Source organism: Ambystoma mexicanum, chromosome 10, assembly GCF_040938575.1.
Source record: "Ambystoma mexicanum isolate Mex_15411 chromosome 10, UKY_AmexF1_1, whole genome shotgun sequence".
Classification (NCBI taxonomy): domain Eukaryota; kingdom Metazoa; phylum Chordata; class Amphibia; order Caudata; family Ambystomatidae; genus Ambystoma; species Ambystoma mexicanum.
In genome coordinates this window covers 112,271,055-112,298,387 of record NC_090932.1, presented here as the reverse complement: position 1 = coordinate 112,298,387, position 27,333 = coordinate 112,271,055, and the positions used below count along the sequence as shown (strand labels likewise).

Sequence of the window (27,333 nt, the reverse complement as noted above, 5' to 3'; positions counted from 1 at the left end):
CTGCTGTACGCGTTTCCTCCAGTCCCCGTCATCCCGCAAGTGTTGCAGAGGTTACGGAGGTTCGGTTCCCGGATGATCCTCATTGCTCCGGTGTGGGCCGGGAGGATGTGGTACCCGGATCTTCTAGACTTGTCCATCTGCCCTCGACGTCGTCTTCCCTACCGAGACGATCTGCTCTCACGGGAGGGGGGGTCAGGTTCTCCATCCAGAGGTCAAATCCCTCAATCTTCACGCTTGGCTTCTGAAAGGTTGAGGTATAAGGATTGGGACCTCCCTGAGGACGTGATGGAGGTGTTGCTCTCGGCCAGCCGGCCGGCAACAAAGTCTCTGTACCATTGCCGTTGGAGAAAGTTCTGCGACTGGTGCAGAGTTCAGAATGTGGATCCTTTTGAATGCGACATTCCCATGGTTTTGTTTTTTTGCTTTCTTTGGCCCACAGGGGCTTGCAAGTGGGGACCATTAAAGGTTTCCTGGTGGCGCTGTCCATATTTAAGCGCTCGTCTAAAGAGTGTTCCTATTTTAAGATTCCTTTAATTTCGCAGTTTTTGAAAGGGCTCACTAATGTGTTCCCTCCGTCACCTTTTTTGGTGCCAGGTTGGGATTTGAACCTTGTTCTTGAGTTTCTTATGGCTGCTCCGTTTGAGCCTTTGCATTCTTGCCCTTTGAGGCTGTTCACTCTGAAAACTGTGTTTTTAGTTGCGGTTACTTCCGCTCGCTGAGTGAGTTACAGGCACTTTCAGTTAAGCCACCCTTCACTGTGTTTCACAAGGACAGGGTTGTCCTTAGAGTTCGTCCTTCTTTTCTTCCGAAGGTGGTTTCGGAATTTCATTTGAGCCAGAAGGTGGTTCTTCCGGGGTTCTCTCCTCCTCCACATCCTGGTAAGGAAGAGGAGAGGCTCCATAGGCTTGATCCTAGGAGAGCGTTGAGCTTTTATATCTCGCGTATGTCCCGGGTCAGAGTGGATGATCAACTTTTCATTGGTTACGCTGGAAAGCGTTTGGGACAAAGTGTGATGAAACAGACTTTGTCTCGTTGGATTATTTTAGCTATCTCTGAGTGTTACCGCTTGGCGGGTAAGGACCCTCCGGCTGGCTTGCGGGCCCATTCTACCAGAGGAGTGGCTGCGTCTACTGCCCTGCAGAGGGGAGTTCCTATTCGTCACATCTGTTCCGCAAGGCCTTGTGTGTCTGACTGGCAGAAAACTGGTGGCACACGTTCTGGGAAAAAACTATAACTGAGGCTATGGGCGTCATGCGTCCTACTTATCACATCGGGTGACGTCGGCCGTCGGAGGAGGTCCTCGGGGACGGCGAATCGACGTCATCGACGCAGGACGCAGACGCCAAAGATTTTCTGAAGCAGCACAGCTGTGGACATTACCTGTCATAGATATGGAATACGTCGTCGGACGATCCCATCGAAAGAACGTTACCAGGTAAGAGAGTAACTTGTTCTTCGGGATAATGAGAACATTAGTCCACCATCGCTAGGAAGTGTGAGTGTAGTTGCGTGGATCCAAAGTCCATATAGACACACTCCCACAGTTCCTCGCTCCTGGGCATGCACTGAATGACAGGTTCTTTTACTTTGGGGGCAGCTGCATGACACCATCTGCAAGCTTTTATGAATTAATCTACCTTCTGTTCCAAGGCGGGGAACCAGACTTCAAGTCGGAGGAGTTTTTTTGTTTTTGCAGCCCCTTGGTGCCCATGGTGTGCTAGGGCAATTGCTCTTTCTGTTAATTCTGTGGGTACTACCCTGTGAACGTCTCTCAGGAGTAGGCCATCGTCTGTAAAAGTCAGCTTGTGTCTCACCTTCCATAGTTGCTCTAGCATTGTCTTGGCCTCTTGAGTCCTGTTCCCTAGGTTCTGTGGCCTCTTGTAGGAGTCAGAAGCATTCATCTTGTTTTGATGTTGTTAGTTCATCAATCTCCATGGACTTGGGGATTGTCCCATCCGTGATCATCTTCACATATTATTCTGCCTCAGTGACATCATCTTGTGCAACCATGCTTTTGGCTTGCGGGAGCCTGGGCAGGTAATCGGCGGCATTGTTTTGCCCTTGTCTGTACACTAGGTTGACGCTGTATTCTTGAAGCGCCAGCAGCCTTCTCTCAATTCGTGGTGGTGGATTTGTCGAACCTCGTATCAATGTGACCACGTGAACTGGGTTCTTTTAAATATACACGTGGAAGTGATGACACCCCCATAGTACTGACAGCGCCTCATGCTCGATCTGGGAGTACCTCTGCTCTGTCGGGAGAGGGCTCGGCTGGCATAAGCAACGGTGCTTGTGGTGCCATCCTGGATGGCTTGCGTGAGTATGGCTCCAAGGCGGCCGAACGGGCTGGCATTGACAATGATTTCTGTGTCCTTCCTTGGGTTGAAGAAAGCCAGAGTGCAGTCTTCTGACAGAGCTCCCTTGATATTGTCGAACGACTTCTGCTCTAGGGCTCTCTCTCTCTCCATGTTGTGGACACAGGGGCTCGGAGAGCGTCATTACGTTTTCAATTTAGTGGCCAGAGTAAGTGACCATCCCTGGGAAGCTTCTTACTCCTGAGATGGATTCTGGCACCTTCGCCTCCTGTATGTCCCTCACTTTGGTGGGATCGGCCGATAGTCCTCCTTGGAATATAAAGCCAAAGTGCGGGGAGCTGGTGAGTGCGGGGAGCTGGTGAGTGCGGGGAGCTGGTGAGTGCGGGGAGCTGGTGAGTGCGGGGAGCTGGTGAGTGCGCACGGCGGGTCAATGCGAAGTACAGGGGCAGTCAGGAGCGCGCGGGGCGGACTGGAATGCATGAGTGCGTCGAGCAGACCGGAGTGTGTAGCGCTGACGGGGACGCATGGAATGAATAAAAGTCCATAGAACGGACTGGAGCGCATAGAACTGCGCGACGTACATATTATGGTCTGGAATGCAGGGAACGTTTGAAAGAGCATGTAACCCATCATATCACACCCCACACTTACTCTCTTTTTTACACCACCACTCAACTAGAACACAGAGATACTATGACCCCATTCGGTATAACTGTTCTCATACCAACACCTCCCGCTCACTCCCCATCACTCTAAGTAAACACTGCTGGTTACACACCCCCCAGCCAGACGTTCTCCTCAGGCCTAACGCAGCCACAGTTGGTATGGGTAAATCCTGCCAGAACAAACACATACCCCTGATCTCAACCACCACACCTACCGCTAAGAAGCAGCTATTTCACGAATACCGCACCAGCTGCGCACATACCCGGTGCGCACACGCGCCGTTGACTCTCCCTACTCTCTCTACTGACCTGAACTTCGGTTCCCAAGGGTGTTCAACCTACCAGCGCCTTCAGACCATACCAATGGTATATAAGGCGCTATATAAGTGCAAAATAACATAACATAACAAAGAACTCTTATTTTTCTCTTGGGGAACTCGCACTTCTCGTGGTGAAGGGTCAACCCCAACAACTGTATTCTGGTCAGTACCTTCTGGAGTCGCTCCAGGTGCTCGCCTTCCGTCTTGGTGTGGATCAGGATATCATCACTCACATTTAGGGATCCAGGCAATCCCACCAGGTCTCCTCATATGGCGTTGTGAAAAATATCCGCCGCTGACGAGATGCCAAAGTCGAGTCTCTTCTCTTGTACCTATACAGGCCAACATGTGTTGTGAATGTGGTGATATATCGGCTGTCTTGGTGAAGCAGTAGCTGGTGATATCCTGAGCAGAGGTCGAGTTTGGAGAAGAAGGTTGCGCCTTCAAGTACAGCTATGATGTCATCCAATGTTGATGTTGGGTGTCGTTCCCGTTTTATCGCCTTGTTCGGCAGTCTCATGTCGACACAGATGTGGACACTCTGGCTGTTTTGGTTTTTGGGAAATCAAATTTGGGGACACTCATGGGGTGGGCCCCTCCACCCGCTCGATGACGTCTAAATTGACTAGGTTTTGTATTTCTTTTTCCACTTCTTCATAAAGATGGAAATGTACTTGTCAATGTTTTAGTGCCACTGGCTGGACGGTGTCATCGATGTGGAGGCGGACCGACTAGCCTGCCATTTTACTAATGCCTGTGAAAACGTTCTGGAATATTTTCAGTAGCGTATGCGCATCTTCTAGGAATACCCCATGTGCAAATTGCATGAGTTTGAGTGCTTCCACTGCGGCGCAGCCTAGTAATGTCTGGTTGCCCATTTTTGACACGTAGAAGTGTACACTTATGGAAATGTCACCATGTTTGACGGGTGCCACAAACGCACCTTGCAGGGGGAGTGGGGTCCTGCTTCTGAAGGTGAATAAGCGCACTTTTGTTTCTTGGAGCGGCAGTGGGCCTGGCAGTTTCCGGTATTGCTTGTCGGCCATGACACGGACAGATGCCCCAGTGCCAAGAAGTAGCGGGACGGATGTGACTAGGATGGTCACTGAGCACTTGGGTTGGCGCTTCCCTTTGCCTCCCACCGTGAGCACTGCCGAAATGGAGTAGATGTCCTAGTCTTCATCGCAGTTTCCATCACCTTGCAGTTCTTTCAGTGTCAACTAACGTGGTGTTTGCGTTTTGCATTGCTCGATCTGCAGGCATGCCTCTCGGTCGTTCTTTGCCACGTGAGACATTAGCAGGGGCTGTTGCCCTGCAGACTCTTTAAGTGGTTCTGGTTGCCACATGTGGTGCAGGTGTACCCTTTTGCTGGACACTTTTTCATGAGGGAGGTCATACCCACGCTGCGGGCATGGTGCAGGGGTGGATGTGTTTTGTTGCCTTCTTTTTTTTCACCCGGCATTTGGGAGGCCCTGATGTCAGCTAGCTCGTGAGACCGCCCTAGTTTGAGATTTCTGGGCAGCATTATTCCTGGCTCACAAAGAATTTGACACCACAATTTGACGGAATGGCACCCGGTAATGATGTGGAGCCTCACCTCCTCTTCTTCATTCACCCAGGTGCAGGTTGATGTTAACTGTCTCAGGTGGCTGTGGTATTTATCTAGACTCATCGCTTTTTTGCATGGCGGTGCGCATGACACCTTTTTCATAGTTGGCATTGATCATGGGAGCGAAATGGTCTGACAGGGCTTTAACTGCTGCAGTATACGAGTCGGTGAGGCGTAGGGTTTTGAATAGTTTGTATTTATTGGCTGGCGCGTTCTGACGTGCAACGTTACGGCGTGCGGTCACATGACACACTACAGTCACTGTGGCATTGAGTCTCACAAGATGAGCTGGGACTTTGCCAGAATCCTGCGAGATGTAAAACACAGTGAGCTTGGTTTTGGTGCAGAATTGCAGGGAGGCAGGTGTGACCCTCCCGCTCATTGAATTATTGCCTAGCATTGCAAATGAAGATGCTTACCTTAAATTAAGTTTTTACAGAGTGTTACCATAAGGCAGCCTCAAGCAGCAACAGAGGGCAGTGGCGCAACACAAATGAGCAGATGGAAATCTATTGAGGCATATTGAATGCTACCTGGACAAAAGAATTAGCGTTTTACAAAGGATACAACATGAAAGTTATATACAACATATGCGTTTCAAGAGACAGATGGGTACGTGCAAGGAAAATTATTCCCAAAAGCATGCAAGTGAATATTAGTGTATTGTATTTGTATTGTAATTTTTATTTGTATTGCGCCTTTCAACATCGGTATGGTCGCAACACGATGTAGGTTCAGCGCCCTCGGCGGACAAAAGTTCACGTATGGCAAGTTCGTCAGGGGAGTTTAGAATGCGTGTGCGCCTTTTAGCGTAGGTTTGGCGAAGTTCTGCTAGCCACCAATGTCAAGCTGGCATGTGTATGGATGCCGAGAGGTAGTCTGGAGAGTATACAAGAGCAGGAGAATCATTATGTGTGCAGCTAGATCGCGTTTTTATCGTGGGGGATAGCTGCATTCTTATGGCATTGAGACTACATTGGATTACACAATACAATTGCTGTAAAAAAAAGGAGAGAAAAAAGAGAAAAATAAATTCACTAAATATCAGTTGATGGGAGCTAAAAAGAACGATTTGGGAATCAATTGTGGGGTGTTCGTCGACTCGAGAAAATTGCATTTCGACTTCCTGTTTCACTGAGGTAGAGGAGCCCAGCCTTCATCAGGACAACAAAATAACGAAATAAGTGTGATATCTGTGGATACAATTGGGAAATAATTCCTGAGTGATTTGTTGAAAAGTCAAAAATTGACACGTAAATCAATGGTGGAATATTAGCTGTTGTAGAGAAGGTTTAGATAAATTGTAGGAGTTAGTTTCACACTGAGACTTCGCAGACCATAGTTGGGGATGGAATTCATCTTGTTGTCTGGGCTGGGTCACAATCTGTACACAGAAACAAATATGCACAAAATATGAAATCAATGGCCGAGTCCAGGAGGGGCTATCATAGGGATAATGGAAACATTTGCAGTGTAAGGATGCTTACTGCTGCTAGTAAGTCTCGTCACTCATAAGTGTATCCATTGCCTTCAGGCCAGGGGTGATTTCACGATGAAGAAACCTATGGGATCAGAGACATGGGTACATCTGTAAGGTGTGTGGAATAGCAAGACGGAATTACATAAGTTGTCTCATGAAGCAAATGACTTAAAATGATGCTTCTGTAGAGAAAGTATGCTACCCCTGCGAGTGGGATATAGCCACTCAATCTTCAGTTTGGCATTTTGAAAATGGGTGTACAAAGTGTTAAACATAATGCGTGTCAGCGCGGCATGCAGCACATCGTCCTCGTGGTTGGAGATCCTGCTCAGGTTACATGAAAGACACTAGTCCATAAGGGACAAAGCGTTATTACTACATTGTAGCGTTTGCCTGTCTGTAAAGTATTTTTATCAGTATGAGTGGAACAACTGGACCGTTCAAGACACAACAGTTGAATTGAGCCAAATTTGGCGGCCATCTTGAGTAGGGTAATTGTCCTATATGAAGCATTGAGAGATGGTAGCATTGAGAGATGGTAATAAGGACAGGTGAGTATCTCTGTTGCTTAGCTGCTGAACTAAAGACTGGATGGCCTTCAAAACATCACGGTAATAATGTAGGCCAGTGTAAGTTGTCATTTAAACCAGAGTTCTGTGTATCTAGTCGATGAATCTAGTGTTGTTCCAATTTGAAAAGCTGATGTGCTACAGAAAAATCACTTAAATCAGGACGTATTGATTTATTGATGAACCAATGTAGGTCCTTTACACTAGGACTTTGTTCATTGAAATGTTTCACAAGGGGAACTTGTATGTGTCGGTTGCAGATTTTGGATCTAGGTTCACCAATACAAATCGCGGTGGCACATGTTGTCATGCCTATGTACCACTAGTCACATGGACAAATGATAGCATAGACAGTGTTTTTGTTTTGACAAGTTGTGAAATGCTGTAAACGCCAGTGTACACAGTTATGCCTACATCCTGCATTTTTAAGAGTACATTGGAAAACGGAACAGTGACCACAAGGGATGTGTCCAAGGTATGGTGATAGTGCAGCTACGTGTTTAAAGGATGGAAGATCTAGGCGCTGATGCATTGTGTTTGGCTTGTACCAACGTCTCTTTCAGATTTTAGCCACGTTTCATAGTAAAAAGTAATCTTGAGCTACGGTTCTTAGATCAGTCTGGCGATGTCGATGTACTTGCGGATCAGTTGTTTGAGCGCTGGAGTGAATCTAGAGCATGTAGAAACACAGGCACAGATGAGTCATCATGGGTGTGTTTCTAAAAATTGATAAGTGAGCCTCTGTAAATGTACCAGTTCCTTTTGGCTGTTCGCTTCAGTAGGCATAAAGGGTAACCTCTTTGGAAAGTGGTAATCAGAACATCTACTTGTTCGTAGTTGTCGGATCTGAAGGTGCAGTTGCAGTGTAGCCTTAAAAACGAGCTGTAGGGGAGATTGCTTCTAAAACTTATAGGATGTTGACTATTGTAATGAAATAGTGTTTTTCCGTCTCGAGGTTGTTTTCTACAAAGTAATGTACAGTTTGTCGTTAGAATGTTTGGCTATAAGGTCCAGGAAAGGATCTCACTGGCGCTCTAGTGAACAGTAAACCCCAAATTGGAATTGAGACTATTTACACCAAATCGATGCAATAGTTGACTGGTAGCATTCCAAACTAAAAAGCTGTTATCTATGTAACGTCGCCAGCAGGGAATGTTTGGGCTACATTGGTAGTTGGTGTCGATGAATTTATCCTTGAAGGCAGGCATGAACAAATTGGCAATGCTTGGCATGAATGCCACACCGATGGCGTTGCCTTTAACCTGGAGGAAACGTTTGTCACCAACAATTAAGAAGTTATTGCCCAAGGCAACTCGTAATAGTTTAACGAGAAATTTGGTAGGAACTGTATGTGGTGTGGTGCGTTGGTTAAGCATGTATTCAGCAAATTCCAATGCCTCGTCTTGCGGAATGTTTGTATATAGCGCTGGTATCAAGTGCAACTAATAAGTGAGAATATGCCTTAGAAGGGTAGTCTTCGCTCATTTAATGGCATCCCTGGTATCTTTTTAAAAAAACCTTTAGTTAGAAATGTAAGTTGATTTTAGGAAAAAACATATGTATATTTTCCAATGGGTTCAAGGATAGATCCGCAAAGGGACACTGTTTGTCTGCCTGGTGAGAAATGGCCATGGGCGTGCCTCCTGATCTGGAGGAACCCCAAGGAGACCTATTCCTGCAACGGAACAATGATCGAGAGGAGAACCAATATACAGGGCCAAGAAGTCTGGTGAAGGACCTATTGGTAGAAGAGACCCTTCCTAAATCGAATGGTTCCTGTCTGGATACACGGAGGCCATTCCAGACCAGCAAGAAGAAAGAAAGATGCAACAAATTTGTTATGGACTAATGTTCCCTTGTTCCATCTAAGGAAAGAAGATTTATGGTATTGAGTCTCGGAAGATGTATTGGGACTTTGCGCAGGGTAGGGTGTCATGGGAGCTGCAATGCGATGAGGGTGCTTGGCGCGGAATTGCCTTGCCTCTAGTTTGATTTTTTCGTAGCATTGCAAAAAAAGATGTTTTGCCTTTCCAGAGTTTTACTTGCCTTAGGGCAGGCTCAAGCAGCAATTGCGGCACTCCAAGGTGGGCAGCAGTGTCCGGAGAAGAGCAGGTGTGGCTGGATGAAAGAGCTGATCATAGTCCACAACAAAGGGGAGACGATGGCTCCCCTCCTTGACTGGGTTCATATTCAGATCTGCAATTTTTACCTACAAAGCAGTCTAGAACGATAACCCAACAAACTTGGTGGCTAAACTCCATACCTCTGGAGGGTCTTGCGCCTCGCATAGAAAAACTATCAAAAAGGTTGGAGTCTTACGGTAGCCTGTAAGGGGGAAGACTCACAAGCAGCTAATCTCCACAAAACCCCAAAAAGTTGCTCAACAATGCCTGCCAGGTGTATAGAAATCCTGCCCTGCGTTCACCAACAGTACTGCGCTACTCTGTAAAATGCCAAGCCCAATGCCGGACCCTCCTGTTGGAAATCTGGTCTCGAGCTAGGCCTGTATTATAAGCAATTAAATCAACTGAGGTGCAAGGCAGCAAGGAAGGTACAGTGTGCTGAGGCAGAGCCGCGAGTGACGGGGTGCTCTTTGCCTCACCTGTTGGGATCCAGACATGCCAGGCAATTCCTGAACCGTGGTTGGCTAGGAGGCACGAAACCTTCTGAAAGCATTGCTGATCTTATGTTGATGCTGGTTGTGTCGTCTTTGAGAGAGGGCACATTGAATTCCTCCTTACAGGGCTATAAGGCTGCCAACCAGTGGCGAGCACTAGCCTTGTACAGCTACTGTGCCTTGTTGATAACTCAGTAGAAATGCACAAGGAGAAACGCCACCTTACATGCAACACTCAGAATGGCTCTCCAAATGTGCTATGTAGGTTGTGCGAGAAGTAACAAGTACACACTTTCAAAGGGCATCACCAGTAAGAAAGAATGCGATCCGCACACAATGTGTTGACCTGCATATGATCACACCTTGGGCTTCTGTGTAGAGTAGCCAGAGAGAATGTCTGCAACAAGCCTTGCGAGGGTGACTTCCCTGTGCTCACACCATGGGCTTCTGTGTAGAGTAGCCAGAGAGAATGTCTGCAACAAGCCTTGCGAGGGTCCCTTCCATGTGCTCACGCCATGGGCGTCTCATATCTTGGACCTCTATGATGTCTGCAAAAAAGAGGACGACATCAACTCAAGACCCGAGTTGAGAGAGCTCTATTGTGTGGCTGCCTAAAGTGTGAACAGCCTAAATCGCCTTGGATGTTCATTTTACCCTTTATCACCACATATCTCAACAGCTTTGCTTTTTATTTGTTACTTGCAGTCACACTTGCGTTTGTGAGACCTGTGTGTGAAGTTAGCTGCCTCTAAAAAAAAAAAAAAAGTTAAATACAGGTTTTTGTGAACTGCCCCAACTGTGAGATCTGTCTGCTGTCCTGCTCTGTAGCAAAAACATGTCTGCAAATAGAACTAGTATTGTCTCTTAATGTGATGCTTGAAGTGCAAAAGAACTCCCAGAATGTCTGTAATTGTGCTATACAAGGCCACATTGCTTTACATCAAACATCTAAAAGGGCAAATGGAATTATCCAAGGGGAAATCAATTTCATTTAATTTTGCATGTGGGCTGGGACGGTTTCAACCACCCATCAAAAGTGGAGGCCTGTTCCCTAGCTGCTTTGGCATACTCTGTCTTCATGCAACCCATCTGGCTATGAGCCAGGAACTCTTCTGTCACATTACTGGCTAGAAAGTCTGTCACTGCCATGAATACTTGCTCTCTAAAAAGGACAGTCATTTTATGTTTACAATTGTACACATTAAATCCATTTAGTTTTTGTGGCATTGAAAGTAAATTCGTTTTCTAACAATATAGTTGAATTCAAGAAATGCCTGAACATGTTATAGTAGGGACTCTGTTAACAGGGTATATATTTAGCTTTGGTTCACAATAGTACCAAAACATGGACAAATATTGGCATGCCCCTGGGAGGATGGGCTGCAGGACAGTTTATAGACAACATTGCATCCAGGAACCCTACACGTCAACCCCTCCCCAAAATTATAAAATGATTGCAGTATTAAACAAAGGTAGTTTTAATAACGTGTAATTAAAGGACTAATAGGTAGAGACTGCAAAGTAGATAATTCATGGTCAGATCCGAGTCGTATTGGTGCTTATAGATTTTTTGCTTTATTATTTCTTATGCAATTCCACAAGTCAATGTAAGAATCATCATATCGGCGTATAACGCAAGTTGTTGAACATTGGTGAGTGCAAGCAGCCGACGCGCGTTTCGACCTAAGTCTTTTTCATGGCCAATAAAGTGCTATGGTGTGTTCTGATTAGGCGCTGATTGCTGGTCCTCCCGTGTCCGGGTAGCAGTGGGGCTGATTAGCCTGATCTGAAGCTGCGATCGGCGGAGGGGAGCGAGAGCCTAGTTTCACTCCCCGTGAAAAAAGCTATAAGCACCAATACGACTCGGATCTGACCATGAATCAATGCCTAAGCGTAACTGCCACATTCTGGGACTATTGAATCCCCCCAGTGCCTTCCAATATCTGCAGGTTTGTCATCCCACCCAATCTGTCATCCATTTGGGAACCCTGGAGTTGGTCCCCAGACGAACCAGGAGCAAGGCTGCAGGCGGACCAACCAATTATCCCTTAAGAAGGGTGCGCGGCAGGTAGAGAGTCCCGACCCAAACAACTCCAACCAACTGCAAAGTAGATAATGTTGCAAAGATAAATGATCTTTAATTATAACATGTATACGGTCTTTCTCTAAAGCGCAATCCCATAAAATGTGATGCTGCAAATGTTTTTATTGCTGTTACGTTATCTATTTTTGCAGTGATTATGCTCTCAATCTCTCTATATATTTAAAGCACATGAGACAGTTGCCTGAAATCGGCAAAACATCATTGTGGTCGTAGAAGGACCGGACACAGCTCATTTTAAGCTTCTCGACGCGAGGAACAAAACTCAATGGACTTGAAACCATGCGTCAAGGCCCTAGGACGCACCGTTTCTGCTGAGATGTTTTCAACGCAGTGCACTGCACCAGGGTGAGGCGACAGGTGGGGAGAGCGCATTAAAGGTCCTAGTATGCTACAGCATGCCATCTCTTGCCTCCCCTACACGTCTGCTCCGGGATATGTCAGCTAGCGACGCACGTCCATTCTCAGTGTACTTTACTTCAGAGTGAAAAGCACATCAAGCGATAAGCAACTCAGAAAAGCAACCTAACAGGATCATTGATTTTCAACAATTGATGAGTGTTGCGTCTGTCTACAGAACCTGTGCGGAGTACGGGTACATTTTGCTAGTTGTATATAAACCTAGTGCCAATAGCCACTCATAAGCCATTAAAGACCATAAATGGGTTTAGATTTACTAGAATAGCACAGGGGCAACGCGCTGGTCTTGGTAACAAGATGTAAGCGACTTCAATTCAACACTACAGCTAAGTCAATGCCTAGTCTGGGATGCTGAGGGAAACCCTTATTGATATATTTTTATGTCCAGTTCGTTTACTCTGGATGACAACCCTTATATAACACCCCTCTCTTAGAATGCCCCTGACCCCACTGAGCCAAGAAGTAGGTTTGTTTTGCAAATTAAAAGGTTTATTTGAAAATTAAACTATATATATCACACTTTTATAATAAATTAATGTTTGATAGCACACTTGTGAGGATGATAGTGATCAACAATGGATAATGTTACAGTGGTACACTCTTTTGATGGCTTAGAAGTGATATAGAGAGGATAAAGTAGCTGAGAATGCTTTGATGGCTTCAAGGACAATGCAATGATGAATGAAAATGCAGTACAGAAAATAAACTTGATATGACTTCATCAAAAGACAATGTAATCACTTTTCTTTGACAATTCCCCCCCCCTTATGCAAGGTAAAGAGATGGAAGGAAAGCACACAGTCCTCAGGAATGCCATCAAATATAATTCAGTTCCCCCCTAGCAAGCTTAGAGGAAAACGGTAGGAGTTTTAAACACAGGCAATATACTTTGATGTGGTATGCAAAGAAGTGAAAAATATGCTAAAATGATTTTAATTCCCTCTAGAGGTTCAGGGTGGGTGACAGCTACTTTGTATTAGTTCAGGATCACTTTAGCAATGCTCTATGAATGATTGTCAGGTTGCAAACGAAGTTCAGCAAAGGAAAGCAAGGACAAATCTTTTTACACGTGGCTGAAATTAAGCAAAATGTCAAATGGCGGCAAATTTAGTCGCGTGCGTCGAGCGCAATTACGTAGGCACTATAAGGGGTAGCAGGTCGGTTTCAGGTTCGTTGGAAAGTTCCGAATCTTAGCTTTCAGAGATACGGCCGATTTAGTAAAGGTAGTTTTTCGGATTTTAAATTTTAAAGCTCAGAATGACAGATGACAGTTTTCAGTTTTAAAGATGACAGAATGACACGATTCTAGGAGGCAGTTCTAATAGGCTAAAATAGTTTGGATTAGATTATTTTAAACTAACAGATTGGTTTTGGCACAGTTCTAGCTGGGTACTCGCACTAGATTTTGGACAGGAATGCGACTTTGTCACCGATCGGGTCAGGATTGGCTGGACTTCTGCTAGCAGTTCTTCACAGCGATCTGGTCTCTGGTTCCGGATACAGCACTGCTTTCTGGATACTGCTACAGGTTCTTGCAAAAGTTCTTGGCAAAGAATTCAAACAGCTCGCCCGGCTGTTGAATAGTTTGGTTGGTTTTGAGGCCTGCTGAAGAGGATTCAGCTTGTGGATTAGGCCTCTCTGCTACAAATTCTGGAGTTAATTTCTGGTCTGTGGAGATTGATGGATTTGAAATCTGGATCTCTGAATGTGAAGTCTGAAGCCTCCCGGCAAAGTGTCCCGCAAGAAAGTGGAAAGTGAATGTCTCTACCTGGGTTTCAATGTTCCTTTTTATGTGTTTTGAAAGTGGGTGTGTGTCTGGGCCTAGCTAAGCCTGCCCCTCTCACTTATCATTGGCCAAGCTTTCCTCTCTCCCTTGATTGGGGGAAAGAAATGGAGTGTCAGAGTGATGCTGTAGGTTTTATGGTCAGAGGAACCTCCCCTTGTCAAATTGCACACAAATCTATTTCTGACCCAAATACATATTTATCTATGTACCATTTTTCTAATATTATAGGTCCGGTTAACATATTTTCTGTAGCACCAAACCATCCGATCCCTGGCTTTGTAAGATGTCGTGTCCACTGATGACAGAATTCTGCCCTTTTCATCCAGATCACGACCTCTAAACCTTTCGAGATTTTACACAACTGTGCACCAGGGATATGGGTTTCAGATGATAAAGTGTCAGATTTTTAACATGCATACATTTGGAGTAACAACCTTTTTTTCCGCCACTATCCCCAAGAACATAACACCTCTTAAAATGTGCACAGAAAAATCACAAGAATGATGATGTTATTTATATAATTTTGACAAGTCTGCACCGTGAATTATCCATCTTTTTAAAATCATGCTCTGGCCCCAAAGGGGTGTGGTTTTCCAAAGCACATGGTGGAATTTCTGGTTTATCCACCTCCCCCAAGCTCAGGTTGCTCTCAAAGGCACTGCCCCTCCCAGTTTCTCCCAAGAGGAAGCCATTTACGACCCCCCTAATATAACATTTGCCTGAGCCAGGGACAGTGCTTTGTTTAGTTTCCTGTAGTCCCCAGGTGCTCCTCCCCTAATCCAATCAGAGAGGTGTCATCTCCTTTTGGCAGGGGCAGCAGAATGCAGCCAGGCCTGGGAAGAGTTGTTGAGCCAGTTCAACTCCTGTCGGGGGTAGTTGTCAGGCAGAATTCAACTAAATGTCACTTTAGTTCCCAGTTTTCTACATTCAAATCCAACTTACAATTTTTGCACATGCAGCTAGATTGCTGATTCGAAGTTCAAAACTATGACATTTAAACAATTGCAACCTATGTGACACTCACAAGTAGGTCACTCATTTATTCTAAACATTTCGATTTTAGTGGCTTTAAACCCAAATTCACTTAAGCTGCTGACATCCCCAGCTATTTTTTATATATACATTAAATAATTACTTCCTTCAAGTCATTTCAGAATATAGTTTTACATTGTATCCACCTCTTAGCAAGTCTTTCCTTGGCCTGGTTTGGGTTAATTTGTTCAGTTTTACACAAAAGTCTGGTGGTTTTAAAACGCCGGCTTTCTGATAGTGGTGAGCACCAGTATTGCATCCATTTTTGACATTAAGAAAATTAATTCCCCACAGTTCTGGGTTGCTTTTGGCAATCAGCATTGCCATTCCCAATGGTTTCAGGCTACTGTGTGGGAAGCCCAATGGTGGTTTTAGGCAGTGCCCTCCTGTGCTCACAACATAGGCAAAAATGGGTGGCAGCCTATTCTTCATGTTTTCCCTGTGCACTCTCTGGGGAGTTCTGGCCATCAGGATGTTTTCAATGCCAGTAATGCACAGTTTTATGGTAGGGCTTGGATGCATGGGTAAAAACATCCCACAAAGACCACACAGAGCAACAGTTTTGAATCCCGGATCTGCGCTTAGCAACCGAACTTGGGAACGGTATAAGGCGTGTTATAAAAAATTAGAATAAATACAATTTAAAATAAATAAGATTTACTTGACTGAAACGTCTCCTGAGCAATTTGCAACAACACTAGTAACCAAGATCTTCAGGGTGACTCTCACATTTGGAAACAAAAAATGTTTCTTGTTTCTTTGAATATGAATATGTTGTACAAAGAAAGGATTGTCTTTATCCACAACCCATGATTGTTGACTTTGTCAATATCTATAGGCTAGTGAACCATTTGTTGGGCTTTTTTAATAGTGCACTCTGTAAACTGAATCACTTCGAGAGACATCCAATTTTCATAACGAAGGCACCGTGAGATTTCATATTTTGTCCAGGATCACAAACTTTGCTAAGTGGTGAGGCTGACATTTGAGTGAAGCCTTCAATTTAGACACTAGCCCACATCTTTCCAGCTTCAGCTGGTACATATATGTTTTTAATGGGAGCCTAAATACATAATTCTCTGAGCTTTGCACCTGTAACATGGAGAAAAAAAGTTACCAGTGAAAGTAAATGCATAATAAGGTCACCTGCGAGTAGTCATTTTTACGCTGTATGGAGCTTGCTTTGCACACATCCGGTTTCGAGTTGCACACTATTTACACTTCTGATGGGAAATCCCATAAACAGTGACTGCCAGTTACCCACTCACAGCTGTGTCTGCACACATCTACCAAAAATTGCTTCCCATTTAAAATGCTATGCTGAGAACAAAGGCATCCTTAAAACATACTTGATGAACTATGTGTCATTCCATTTCTTCCTTTGTTCTTGAAATGTGATGCCAAAAAAATTGACAAATAGCAAAATGGCTGGAAAAGCAATCTCCCAACTCTGTCTGGGAACAGCTGATCCTGTACCCTCAAAGTGCCTTCACCCCGGGCAGCCATCCACTTTGTCCTTCCCAAGAAACCGGCCATGGTGTCCATTTAGTGTACCCATGTACAGAAAGTTATAAACACTCATGACATTAGCCAACTGTATGCACGTTTATCCTGGGCTGGTTTTGAGTCGGTTGGATATAGCCAGCAAAGCATAACTATGATATTAATGTACTGTGAAATCACGTTCTTGGTTGCATGATTGTTTTGGAAGAAATGCTATCCAGAGGTGCTCATGGCAGTGAGTAACGGGGCGTGCCTTGTGTAGCAATGGCGAGTGAACGGACGGAAGTTCAAAAGAGATTGTATGGATGTGACACCATTCATTAAACACGTAAGCACTCTGGAGAAGTGGATTCAGAGGTGCACTGTGCGGTTAAGCCGATCAGCTGCCTGCACCGCCATACTGCTAGTCTCCAACTTTTCTTGGCATCACCATTACAAGAAGTGTGAAGTTTCCAAACTACTCACACAGCCCATTTCCAATAGCCAACCTTTTGTCCTTCGTAAAGTAAGTGTCATTATAGAGGGTACTAGCCACGTGTTTAATGAATGGTGTCACCTCCATGCAATCTCTTTGGAACTTTTTCCCTCCCATTCACTCGCCATTGCTACACAAGGCACTCCTCTGTTGGCAACAGCCGCAGTGCAAATATTGCTCACGTGTTCTTCTATAAAGCGCTGCATAGAACACTAGTAAACAGCAGCCCTAGCCAAACATGGAGGGCTGGCAACTTCATGAAAATCACCCAGGGTAAACTGGTTAGATAGCGGAGCAATTCTAGATTCCATTCCCAGTAACACAGCTCTGCACGTTCAGTTGCCTGCTGCAGAGATTGGTGTAGGTTTCAGTCCTTGGTAGCTCAGCTGGCTAATGTGCTTGCTACAAAGATGCTCTCAACTATATGGGCCCCCTGAATGATTGCACACCGCGCCCATCCATGAATTTGTGTTCCTTGGAATGAGATCATTTTGCTTTGAACAGTAATTGTATTGCTTTATTTGCCGTAGGCGGGAGTGGCTGGTGGTATTGAGAGATGGGTTTTTTAGAGTTTGCAATGTTGAGGCTGTTTACAGTGAGTAAAAAATAAAAAAATGGTCCATAAGCGCCCCTCTGCGAGAACGAACACAGCTAAATGACCTGTTCTTTGCGAAGGTACCCACTCGAGAGTCTGCAGCCATACTTTAGCTCACACTAGCTTTCACAGATGGGAAATATCCATTTGCATATCAGCCTTTGTCCCGCCCACATGGGCAGTCCAGCACCGAAATGCGATGACAATTCCCTTCTGAACAAGAGTACCAACAGCAACCATAGACACATGTTCCAGCCTTGTTGGGCCTCATGAGTGAAGTGGATCTGTGCGCCTCTGAGCACAGTGAGCAAGGGGTCCACCTCTGGATGACCCTAGGAAACTTAGGGTGACTAAACATAAGTCCCTTAAACAATAAAAAAATAGCCCCTCTGCGAGAACGAACATGGCTAAATGACTGACTTATTTTTATTTTATTTACGGCGAGTGTTGTGTGTCGCTCTTGTGATGGGCAATTTAATGTTTGTTTGACAGCAGGAAAACTATTTTAATCTTAAGGAAATTATGTTTTCTTGCTTGTCTCTGCATTTGTATATGATGTTTTAGTCTTTGCTGCTTTAAATGGTGTTTTATGGCAATGGCTGAATACAAAAAAAATCTGACAATCGAATTGCATACTTGGGGGAACTGGAACTCCGCGTGGGCAAACATGGCATGCCCCTAGGATTAAGGAATCGCTGCACTGCTGCACTGTTCTGCATGTTGCATTGCGCCACGTGCGCGGTGTCAGCACCTGCAAGTATCTGGGCAGTGATGTATATTTTCTTGTGCTTTGTTCACAGGTTGGTACCGAGGATACACACTGAGAAATAAATCGCAGCGGGTAAGATTTTCCTCCTTGTGATCTTTGGTGTTGTCTGCAAGTAAATTGTCCAGAGACATGATGTCTCTCCTCGACTTTATTTTTTATTCAATCCAAGGAGTTAACTAATTGTACACTTTGAAACCATTCCAAAAGAGGAAAATCTCATTTTGACCACTCGCGCTGCAACTTCTGATTTGATTCCCGGCTGCCCATAGTAGACGATGCTTAACAGCAAGTGTGTTGGGTCACTGCTGCGGGCTGAGTCTCGGATAGGGGTTGAGTCCATACATTCCAACGTTATCCTTTCCGTTTGGGAGACTGTAATCCACTCCTGGTTTTAACTTTGTATTCTCGGACTTGTACTCCTTGATTTCCCCATTATAAATTCAAGGCTAAAAGACCCAGAATGCAAAAAACCAGGACTTTACTAGCGTCTCCCGAATGGAATGGATAATATCAAAAGTATAAAATATCCTTCAGTTATTGCCAAGCCACAGTCCTGGTCCCTCCCAGCTGCTTGGCACAACACAGTCACTCATATTCTCTACCTTTGCAGTATTTTCTCAGCACTTTTCTTCTACTTTTTTTTGGATGTGTCTTTGACCACTTGCCTACGGTGGGGAGGCCACCACCTGTGGCCTAAAGTCTGGAGTGGGATTGCCCAGCTAGGGCAGCATAGGGCGTTGCACTTGAGGGCCCCTTTCACAAGGGCCCATATTATAAAGAAAACTGGAAGGACTTTTATCATTTGCAATGGCTGTTGCAACCAGGGAACTGACAGTGTCAAGGAGAGGATGGGGACCTCTCTCAACATGGGGCAGGAGGCCTACTCGGGTGTTTGCCAGAGCTAGTCCTACCCCAGAAGTGGGGTGAGGGAGTTGGGAAGGCACCAGCCTCTGTTGCCACACATATGTGCCTGGTTACAGGTGGGAACACTTGTAATCCCATGCCTGCCGTTCAACATGCTGGCCAGTATTCTTTGTTTTTTTTATTTCAGAACCCTCTGTGGCGAACCAGGCACTATCCAATCCACGAGACAGTGAGCCGCTTGAAATACTCTAATTATCAGAAATACTGATGGAGAACAAGACACTAGCCAACCTACCAGAAAGAGAGAGCAAAGAACCATAGCTATAAAGCACCCAGCTTCTCCAGCATGGGGTCTGGCATGGATTAACATGCTCATGAATATTCCCCGTCGTCAGGCCGGGAATCCTCGGTAAAGAAAAAATCAGTATCAGTTTTGTTTCAGATCTGTCTTTCTTAGTAGTAACCAATCGCTGATCTCTGGGTCATACTGCCCCCAGCCAATGACTGCCCTCTCCCTAAGCCCCGCCTCTGGCAGCCATCCTCAGATTTTTACCGCACGCTCAAGTGTTGGGAGTCCTCGTGCTTTAGCTCTTGAGTTTTTGCTGCGTTTTCGTGCTTTTTCAGGAGATTTTCTCATTTTTTTCGGTTTAATCTAGCCTCGAGCTCCACAGTTTCTACTTCCGATAACGGGGACCCGTTTCGGAATTCTTCTACGCCCCTCAAGGGTGAAGTTTTCGTCGAGTTTATGCTTCTTGGAGGATTCCGGAAGATCTGCAGCCTACCTCAACGGACATGGCCCAGGACAAGGGAAGCTCGACGGCCGGATCCAAGCTGTTCAGGTGCTGCCCTGGATGCGGATTACAAAACGTTTTCAAGGAGGACGAGCATTCGCGATGTCTCTACTGCCTTCATGAGGACAAGACTCGCGTGGAGAAGGACTGTGCGTTCTGCAAGAACCTTTCGGAACGGACCAAACAAGATTGTCGTTCCTGCCTCGCCGCCTGGCTGGAGAAGGGCACAGCAGGTGAGAAGGCGAAGAAAAAGTCTGAGCGGGCTTGTAAGTCCTGTGAGGGCGCCCCGGCGACGGGGGCCCAACAGAAGGCCAAGCACCGCGAGTCCGCGGGCACCGGGAGCGCCGAAAGGTCGGGCTCTTCGGCTGCCAGGCAGGGTGCGACTTCCCCGGCACGTTCAACCACGAGCCAGCGCTCTGGTTCGGGGAAGAGGAAGTCCGAGAACCCGGGTAAGCTGCTGGAGCGGCCCCGGTCGATCTCGAAGGGGGAGCGAGGCGCTGACCCTCCCCCCAAGGCGAAGGCCCAGGACGCACCTAAGGTGGTGAGGGCTTTGATCCAGCCAGCAAAGGCCTCTATCGAAGTGGTCGCTGCGACCCTGGCAAAGCCAGCTGAGTCTACGCCAGTGGAAACGGCCTCTGGGCCCAGAGTATCCCTGCCACCGCGGAGGGAATCCTCTTTCCAGCCCATCGTTAAGACCCCTGTGAAGTCCCTGGCGGAAAAAAAGGGGGGGGGGGGGGCGGTGGCCATTACAGACTCGGAATCAGCCTCTGAGGAGGAGCTGGTGGAAACCGAGAAGGGCCTCAACGAGAGGTTCATAGGCCTCAACGTGAGGTTCGAGAAGGTTTGATCCCAGCGGACGGTTCCCGCTGACGTGATCGAAGATGGCGACGAAGAGGGCCCAGTGGAGCGGCCATCCCGTCCGTCGCAGCCATTACCCGAGCCCCAGGATAGCTCGGCAGCAATTTTGTTGGCGATCCAATCCTTATGTACCGAGATAAGGACGAGATTACCGCGGACCCCGACAGAGGATCCAGAACCAGGCCCGTCGGGAAACCCTCCGAACAAGCGGAGGAAAGTCCACCCCTCTCGGCCCTTCGTGCCCGCGAGGCCTGTGGACCCATCATCCCCCTCGCCGGACCCTAGAGAGGATACGGCGACGGATACAGCGACGGGGACGTACGACGGCGGCGATGACACAGCGGACATCCCATCATCCTTCCACACCATGATAACCAGGGCACCCGAGCTCTTCCAGCTCTGACCTGAAGAACAAAAAAAGGAAGGGTTTCTTTACCAACGATGAGAGGCAAAGAGGAAGACGGTCCTCGCGGTGCCTTTGCTCGACGACATCTGGGACGAGGGGCTTGCTGTCCTCAAGAACCCTTCCACGACACCCGCCAAGAGGGACAGGTACGAGAAGAAGTACCGAGTCCCCGATGCCGCCCCCTTGTGCCTCAGGGCCCAGCCCACGCCAGACTCTGTCGTCTCGGCAGCGGCTAAGAAGAAGCAGCGGGTGCGGCGGCTTCAACTTCCACTTCCCCGCCGGACAGCGAGGGCAAGAAGTTGAACTCCATGGAACGACGAGTCATCTCGTCGGCGGCGACGACGATTAAGGTGGCCAATGCCCTAGCGATCGTGGCCCGCTACGACAGGGAGCTCTGGTTCAAGATAGCTCCCCTGCTAGACTTCCTGCTGGACGACAAGAGGGCGGAGGCCCTACAAATTCTGCAGGAAGGCGAGGTGGCGTCGGATCACACCATAACGGTGGCAACAGACATTGCTGATACCGGATTTCGCCAACTGTGCAATGGAGTTTGCCTCAGACGACGAGGATGGCTCAAGGCGACAGACTTTCACCAGGATGTCCAGACCAGAGTGTTGGATATGCCGTTCGACGGCAACAACCTTTTTGGTAAGGCGGTGGACGAGTCTCTACAGCCCATCAAGGCCGACTCGGAGACGGCCCAGGCCCTAGGGGTACTTCAACGACGACGGCCCTTTCGGAGCTCCGGAGGCACACAGGGTGCCTCCAAAGGATCCAGCGGTGGCTCCTTTACTTACCGCCAGGCGGCCCGCTCCTCTTCCCAGGAGGCTACAGAGGTCGCGGCAAGCAAGGGGGATCCCGCCGTCGTCGCCAAGGAGGCCAAGGCGGCAAGGCCGCCTCCAAGCAAGACTGACCCGGCCGTGTCGTCGGGCCCCCACCGAAGCACCCCGGTGGGAGGCCGGCTGACAAAGTTCATCTCCACCAACTGTTGGGTGCTGGACACCCTGGCCAACGGGCACTCGCTGGAATTCCAAAATAAGTGCCCTTGCATTCCTCCCGTGGCCAGGAAAGAGAATCACGTCCCTCAACTGCTGTTGGAGGTAAGGGCGATGCTCAAGAAAGGTGCCATCGAGCTCGTCCCCAGGAGGCTCCGGGGCTCAGGAGTGTACTCAAGTTACTTCCTCGTCAGAAAGAAGACAAGTGGTTGGCGCCCCTCCTGGACCTGCGTCGGTTAAACAAATACATCAAGGTGCAGAAATTCAGGATGGTCACCCTTCAGCACGTGCTGGGACAGCTGGAGGAGGGCGACTTCCTATCGTCGTTGGACCTGGAGGATGCTTACTTCCACATCCCCATTCTAAAAGGGCACAGGAAGTTTCTCAGGTTCGTTGTTCAGGGAAGCCACTACCAATTCAGAGCCCTGCCGTTCGGATTAAAGTCGGCACCCAGGGTATTCACCAAGTGCCTGGCACCAGTGGCGGCGCGGCTGCACCTGCAGGGGATCCACATCTATCCCTACCTGGATGACTGGCTAATCCGGGCAAGGACAAGGGAACTCGCCGTTGAACACACAGCGAGGACCGTCCGGCTGCTCACGGAACTGGGGTTCGCCATTAACTACCCCACCTGGTTCCATCGCAAGTAGCACTGTTTCTGGGAGCGAAGCTCGATACAGTGGGGCAATTGGCCTCCCCGTCAGAGGAGAGGACCAAGGTCATCCTGGGCAATGTGCGGCGCCTGCTAGCCACGGACGTGACCAGGGTGAGGTCCATCAAGTCCCTCCTCGGGATGATGTCCTCCTGCATCTATCTTGTACCCCTTTGCAGACTTCGGATGCATCCGCTACAGGAGTTCCTCGACGCCCGCTGGTTTCAGGCGACGGGCTTCTTCGAGGACAGGATCCCTCTCGACGAGGAGTACCGTCGGGCGATCCTATGGTGGGGTACTCGTGCTTACCTCACTACAGGCACGGACTTTCAAACCCTGGCGTTTTAGGAGACGGTGACGACGGACACCACTCTGGAGGGTTGGGGGCCCACACCAGAGATCTCCACGCAAGAGACCTTTGGCTCCCAGAGGAGAGGTCTCTCCACATCAACATTCTGGAGCTTCGAGCAGTGTTCTGGGCGCTCAAGTCGTTCCTTCCGTCCCTCAAGGACAAAGTGGTGAGGATCTTCACCGACAACACCACCACGATGTTCTACATACGGAAGCAGGGGGGCACCAGATACCCAGCCCTATCCAAGGAGGCCCAGGATCTGTGGCACTGGGCCGTCGCCCAGGGGATGTTTCTGGTTCCCTTCCACTTGGCAGGAATAAAAAACACCATCGCCGACTCGCTCAGCAGGGAGCTGCGCTCGTGCCACGAGTGGGAACTACGTCAGGACCAGGTGGATCGGCTCTTTCGACAATGGGGCAAACCCTGGATCGACCTTTTCGCGACAGCGACGAACTCCAAGTGCCAGAGGTTCGCCAGCAGGTTCCCACAGCCGAGAAGCATGGGCGATGCTTTCTCGTTCCCCTGGGACGTCCTGTTTCTATACGCGTTCCCTCCGTTGCCGTTGCTGCTCCGCCTCATCAACCAGCTCAAGAAGTCCAGGTGCAGAATGATCCTCGTCGCACCGGCGTGGCCGAGGCAGATCTGGTTCCAGGACCTTCTGGACTTGTCAACGTCCCCACCAGTCAAGCTGCCGGCGGACGCGGATCTTCTCTCCAGAGAGGGGACACCATTCTCCATCACGACCCACAGTCGCTGAACTTGCAGGCCTGGCTCCTGCAGCACTAGAGTTTGGAGGGTACGATATCCCGGCTGACTGCAGAGAGGTTCTTACAAAAGCCAGGGCGTCCTCAACTCTTAAGTATTACGGTCATAAGTGGAAGAGGTTCTGTCTGGTGCCGTGCACAGAAGATTAACCCTCTGCGGATTACGGCCCCTCAAGTACTGCCGTATCTACTGTCGCTGGCCAAAGGTGGACTGGCTCACGCCTCCATCAAAATACATCTGGCTGCCATCTCCCGATATACCAGGACTACGGGACGGGCGTCCTTGTGGATCGTCTGGTGAAGGAATTTATGAAGGGACTTTTCTGTTCGTTCCCACCGGTGAAGGCTCCTTCCCCGGCGTGGGAGCTTAATGTGGTTTTGACCACGCTCATGGGGGCCCCGTTCGAGCCTATGCATTCGGCGCCTTTGAAGTTCCTGTCATGGAAGACAGCGTTCCTCGTGGCCATCATCTCTGCACGACGAGTGGGAGAGATCCAGGACCTACCTTGCAAGCCTCCATACTTGACTTTTCATGACACGAGGGTGGTGCTACGGATGCACCCTGCCTTCATGCCAAAGGTGCCATCGGACTTCCACCTCAACGAGCCCTTGGTGTTACCAGTTTTCTTCCCGTCGCCTTCAATGCCGGCCGAGAGGACTTTGCACTCGCTGGATGTAGCTAGAGCGCTGAAGTGCTATGTGGACCGCATGAAGAGTTTTCGGAAGACGTCACAACTGTTTGTGAACTTTGGATCTGTGGTTCAAGGGAAGGCTCTCTTGAAGACTTCCATTTCCAGATGGCTCTCCGGCTGCATCATGCACTGCCACCGGCTGGCAAACCGACTGCTGCCCGGCCGTCCAAGAGCCCATTCGACCAGATCGATCGCTGCTACTACGGTGTTCCTGTCTGGTGTACCCCTGCTGGACATCTGCAGGGCTGCTACGTGGAGGTCGACGCACACCTTCACAAGATTCTGCTGCGTCGATCGGGACTCCAGGGAGGAGTCCAGGGTCGGCCAAGCAGTGCTGCGCAACCTGTTCACCTAAGGTGAGCCTGGTGAGGAGGTAAGAATTGCTTAATGTTGAGTTTTGGATGTAATGCTTAATGTTGAGCCTTTGCCACCTCCCGTGGTTGTGCATGTGTATACTGCTATGTATTCTTTTATTCATGAGCATGTGAATCCATGCCAGACCCCATGCTGGAGAAGAAACAAGTTACTTACCTGTAACTGTTGTTCTCCAGCATGGGTCTGGCATGGATTCACATGCGAACCCTCCCACCTACCCCTCTGCGGCTCTTCACTTGGTCATACTGCCACTTTGCGTGCTACCAAATCTGAGGATGGCTGCCAGAGGCGGGGCTTAGGGAGAGGGCAGTCATTGGCTGGGGCAGTATGACCCAGAGATCAGTGATTGGTTACTACTAAGAAACACGGAATATTCATGAGCATGTGAATCCATGCCAGACCCATGCTGGAGAACAACAGTTACAGGTAAGTAACTTGTTCCTTACCATGCATTGGCAGCATCACCGCATGGTACCAGGGATGCTGAGACTAGTGATCTTAACGTCGGGCCGAAGGATCATTCCCGGACACCCTCAAGACTGGTCTCATACAACCTCTTTTGAAAAAACCAACCCTAGATCCAGATGACCTGGCCAACTACAGGCCTTCTACGAACCTCCCGTTTATTGGCAAAATCTTACTACATGACTACTGGCCAGAATCGAACAACTCCACCTCCTAAATGACTATCAATTAGGGTTCTCCCCCCCCAGTCCCCCCCCCAAAGAGTAGCTTTGAGATAGCCAGGTCTGGTGGATGATGCTCTCCAAATCATGGATGAAGGCGACTCATGCCTCCTCGACGACCTTGACCTCTCGGCTGCATTCGACACCGCCGACCACTGCATTCTTCTCTCCCTCCTTGCTGACAGGATTGGATCATCTGGTCCTGAATTGGTTTACCTCCTACCTCTCAGGCAAACACCAGGCTGTTCAGATGAACTCTTTGCATTCAAGCCAGCTCCATATCTCCTGCAGAGTCCCCCAAGGCTCCATCCTCTCACCAATCCTTTTTAATCTTTACATGCAGCCTCTGGGCACTCTCCTCAAAGACCCCAATATAGCCATCCACCAATAAGCAGATGATACTCTGTTGTACATGAGTAAATAGCACGCAGAACATCATTAATCTCCACGATTACCTAGCCATCATCCAGTCCTGGATGTTGATTGCCTACTTCAAACTAAACTCATCCAAGACTGCATTGGTCCCCATCAGCCGCACGCTAAAAAACAAGTCGAACAATGGCTCAAAGATATGCACCTAGAAGAATTGTATCCACAACTGTCAGACTCGGCAAAACCCTTAGGCTTCACCATTTAGAGCAATCTGTCCTTCCAGAAATATGTAGCCAAGAAGCTTCAAATATCCTGGCCCAGGTAGAATCTCTACCCTTAGAAAAATCAAACCCTTCATCCAGCTGCAGGACTTCCGCACCATAGTACAGGTCATTGTGGTCTCCCACAACGATGGGGGAAATGCTCTCCTGACAGGGCTCCCAGTGGCTCACTTAGCTCCCCTAAAAGCAGTCCACCACCCTGCAACACGTTTTATTACGGGAGCATGAAAATCTGACCAAATGATCCCCATGCTACACAAACTAGATTGGCTTCCACTCCAAGCCAGGATACTGTATCATCTACAAGCATTCACGAGTAGCACACCAGCGTACCTGGCGGCTAAGCTCCACATATCTGGTGCTGCAAGCTCCTCGCGCAGCAAATCGAGCAACCGACTTGAATCACAATTCATCTGCAAAGAAGGGACCCACAGACAATCCTTCTATTGTCATGCACCCATCCTCTGGAACTCGATCCCAGTGTCGGCTCCCACAATCCTCCAATTTCACAAATCTCTCAAAACATGCCTCTTTCAACAACACCTGACCAAGGCTAATTCCAATGGATGCACAGACCTCACAGTACTGTGCTTCTGTTAAAAGATGCCAGCACAAATGCTAGCTACCCACACTCTGAACAGCACTCTGCTGCTCTCAAGCTAGGTCTGTGCTTTGAACAATAAAAATATAAAAAAATAAAGGTAATCATCAAAGTCTAAACGAAAAAGTTCTATGTCCAAATCCTAACCAAATAACTTGCTCTACCACTTCAGGAAAAACTAACAAAAAGAGAAATGACAAGGCCTCTGCCTGTGACTGCGACCCAGCCCAACACTTGGACATCTTCTCCAAGCAGGTTTTTAGAAGGTTGATCAATCCCGGAGTCCTTTTTCCCAGGAAACAGGATTTGTAACGATTTCACACAGTTGAAGTTTTTGGGAAAGTTTATCAAATTTTGCTAAAGTTGAATACTTTCGTATAATAGTTCT

The 27,333-nt window shown here is 48.0% G+C and overlaps 1 protein-coding gene across 1 annotated transcript in view; it reads left to right on the top strand.

The window, feature by feature from the left end:
• DOCK5 (dedicator of cytokinesis 5) overlaps nt 1-27,333 on the top strand; it is a 1,209,967-nt gene that overhangs the window by 315,603 nt on the left and 867,031 nt on the right. The window contains exon 3 of the mRNA XM_069617597.1: nt 18,288-18,328. Coding sequence (XP_069473698.1) covers nt 18,288-18,328 — 41 coding nt within the window. The remainder of the gene's footprint in view (nt 1-18,287; nt 18,329-27,333) is intronic.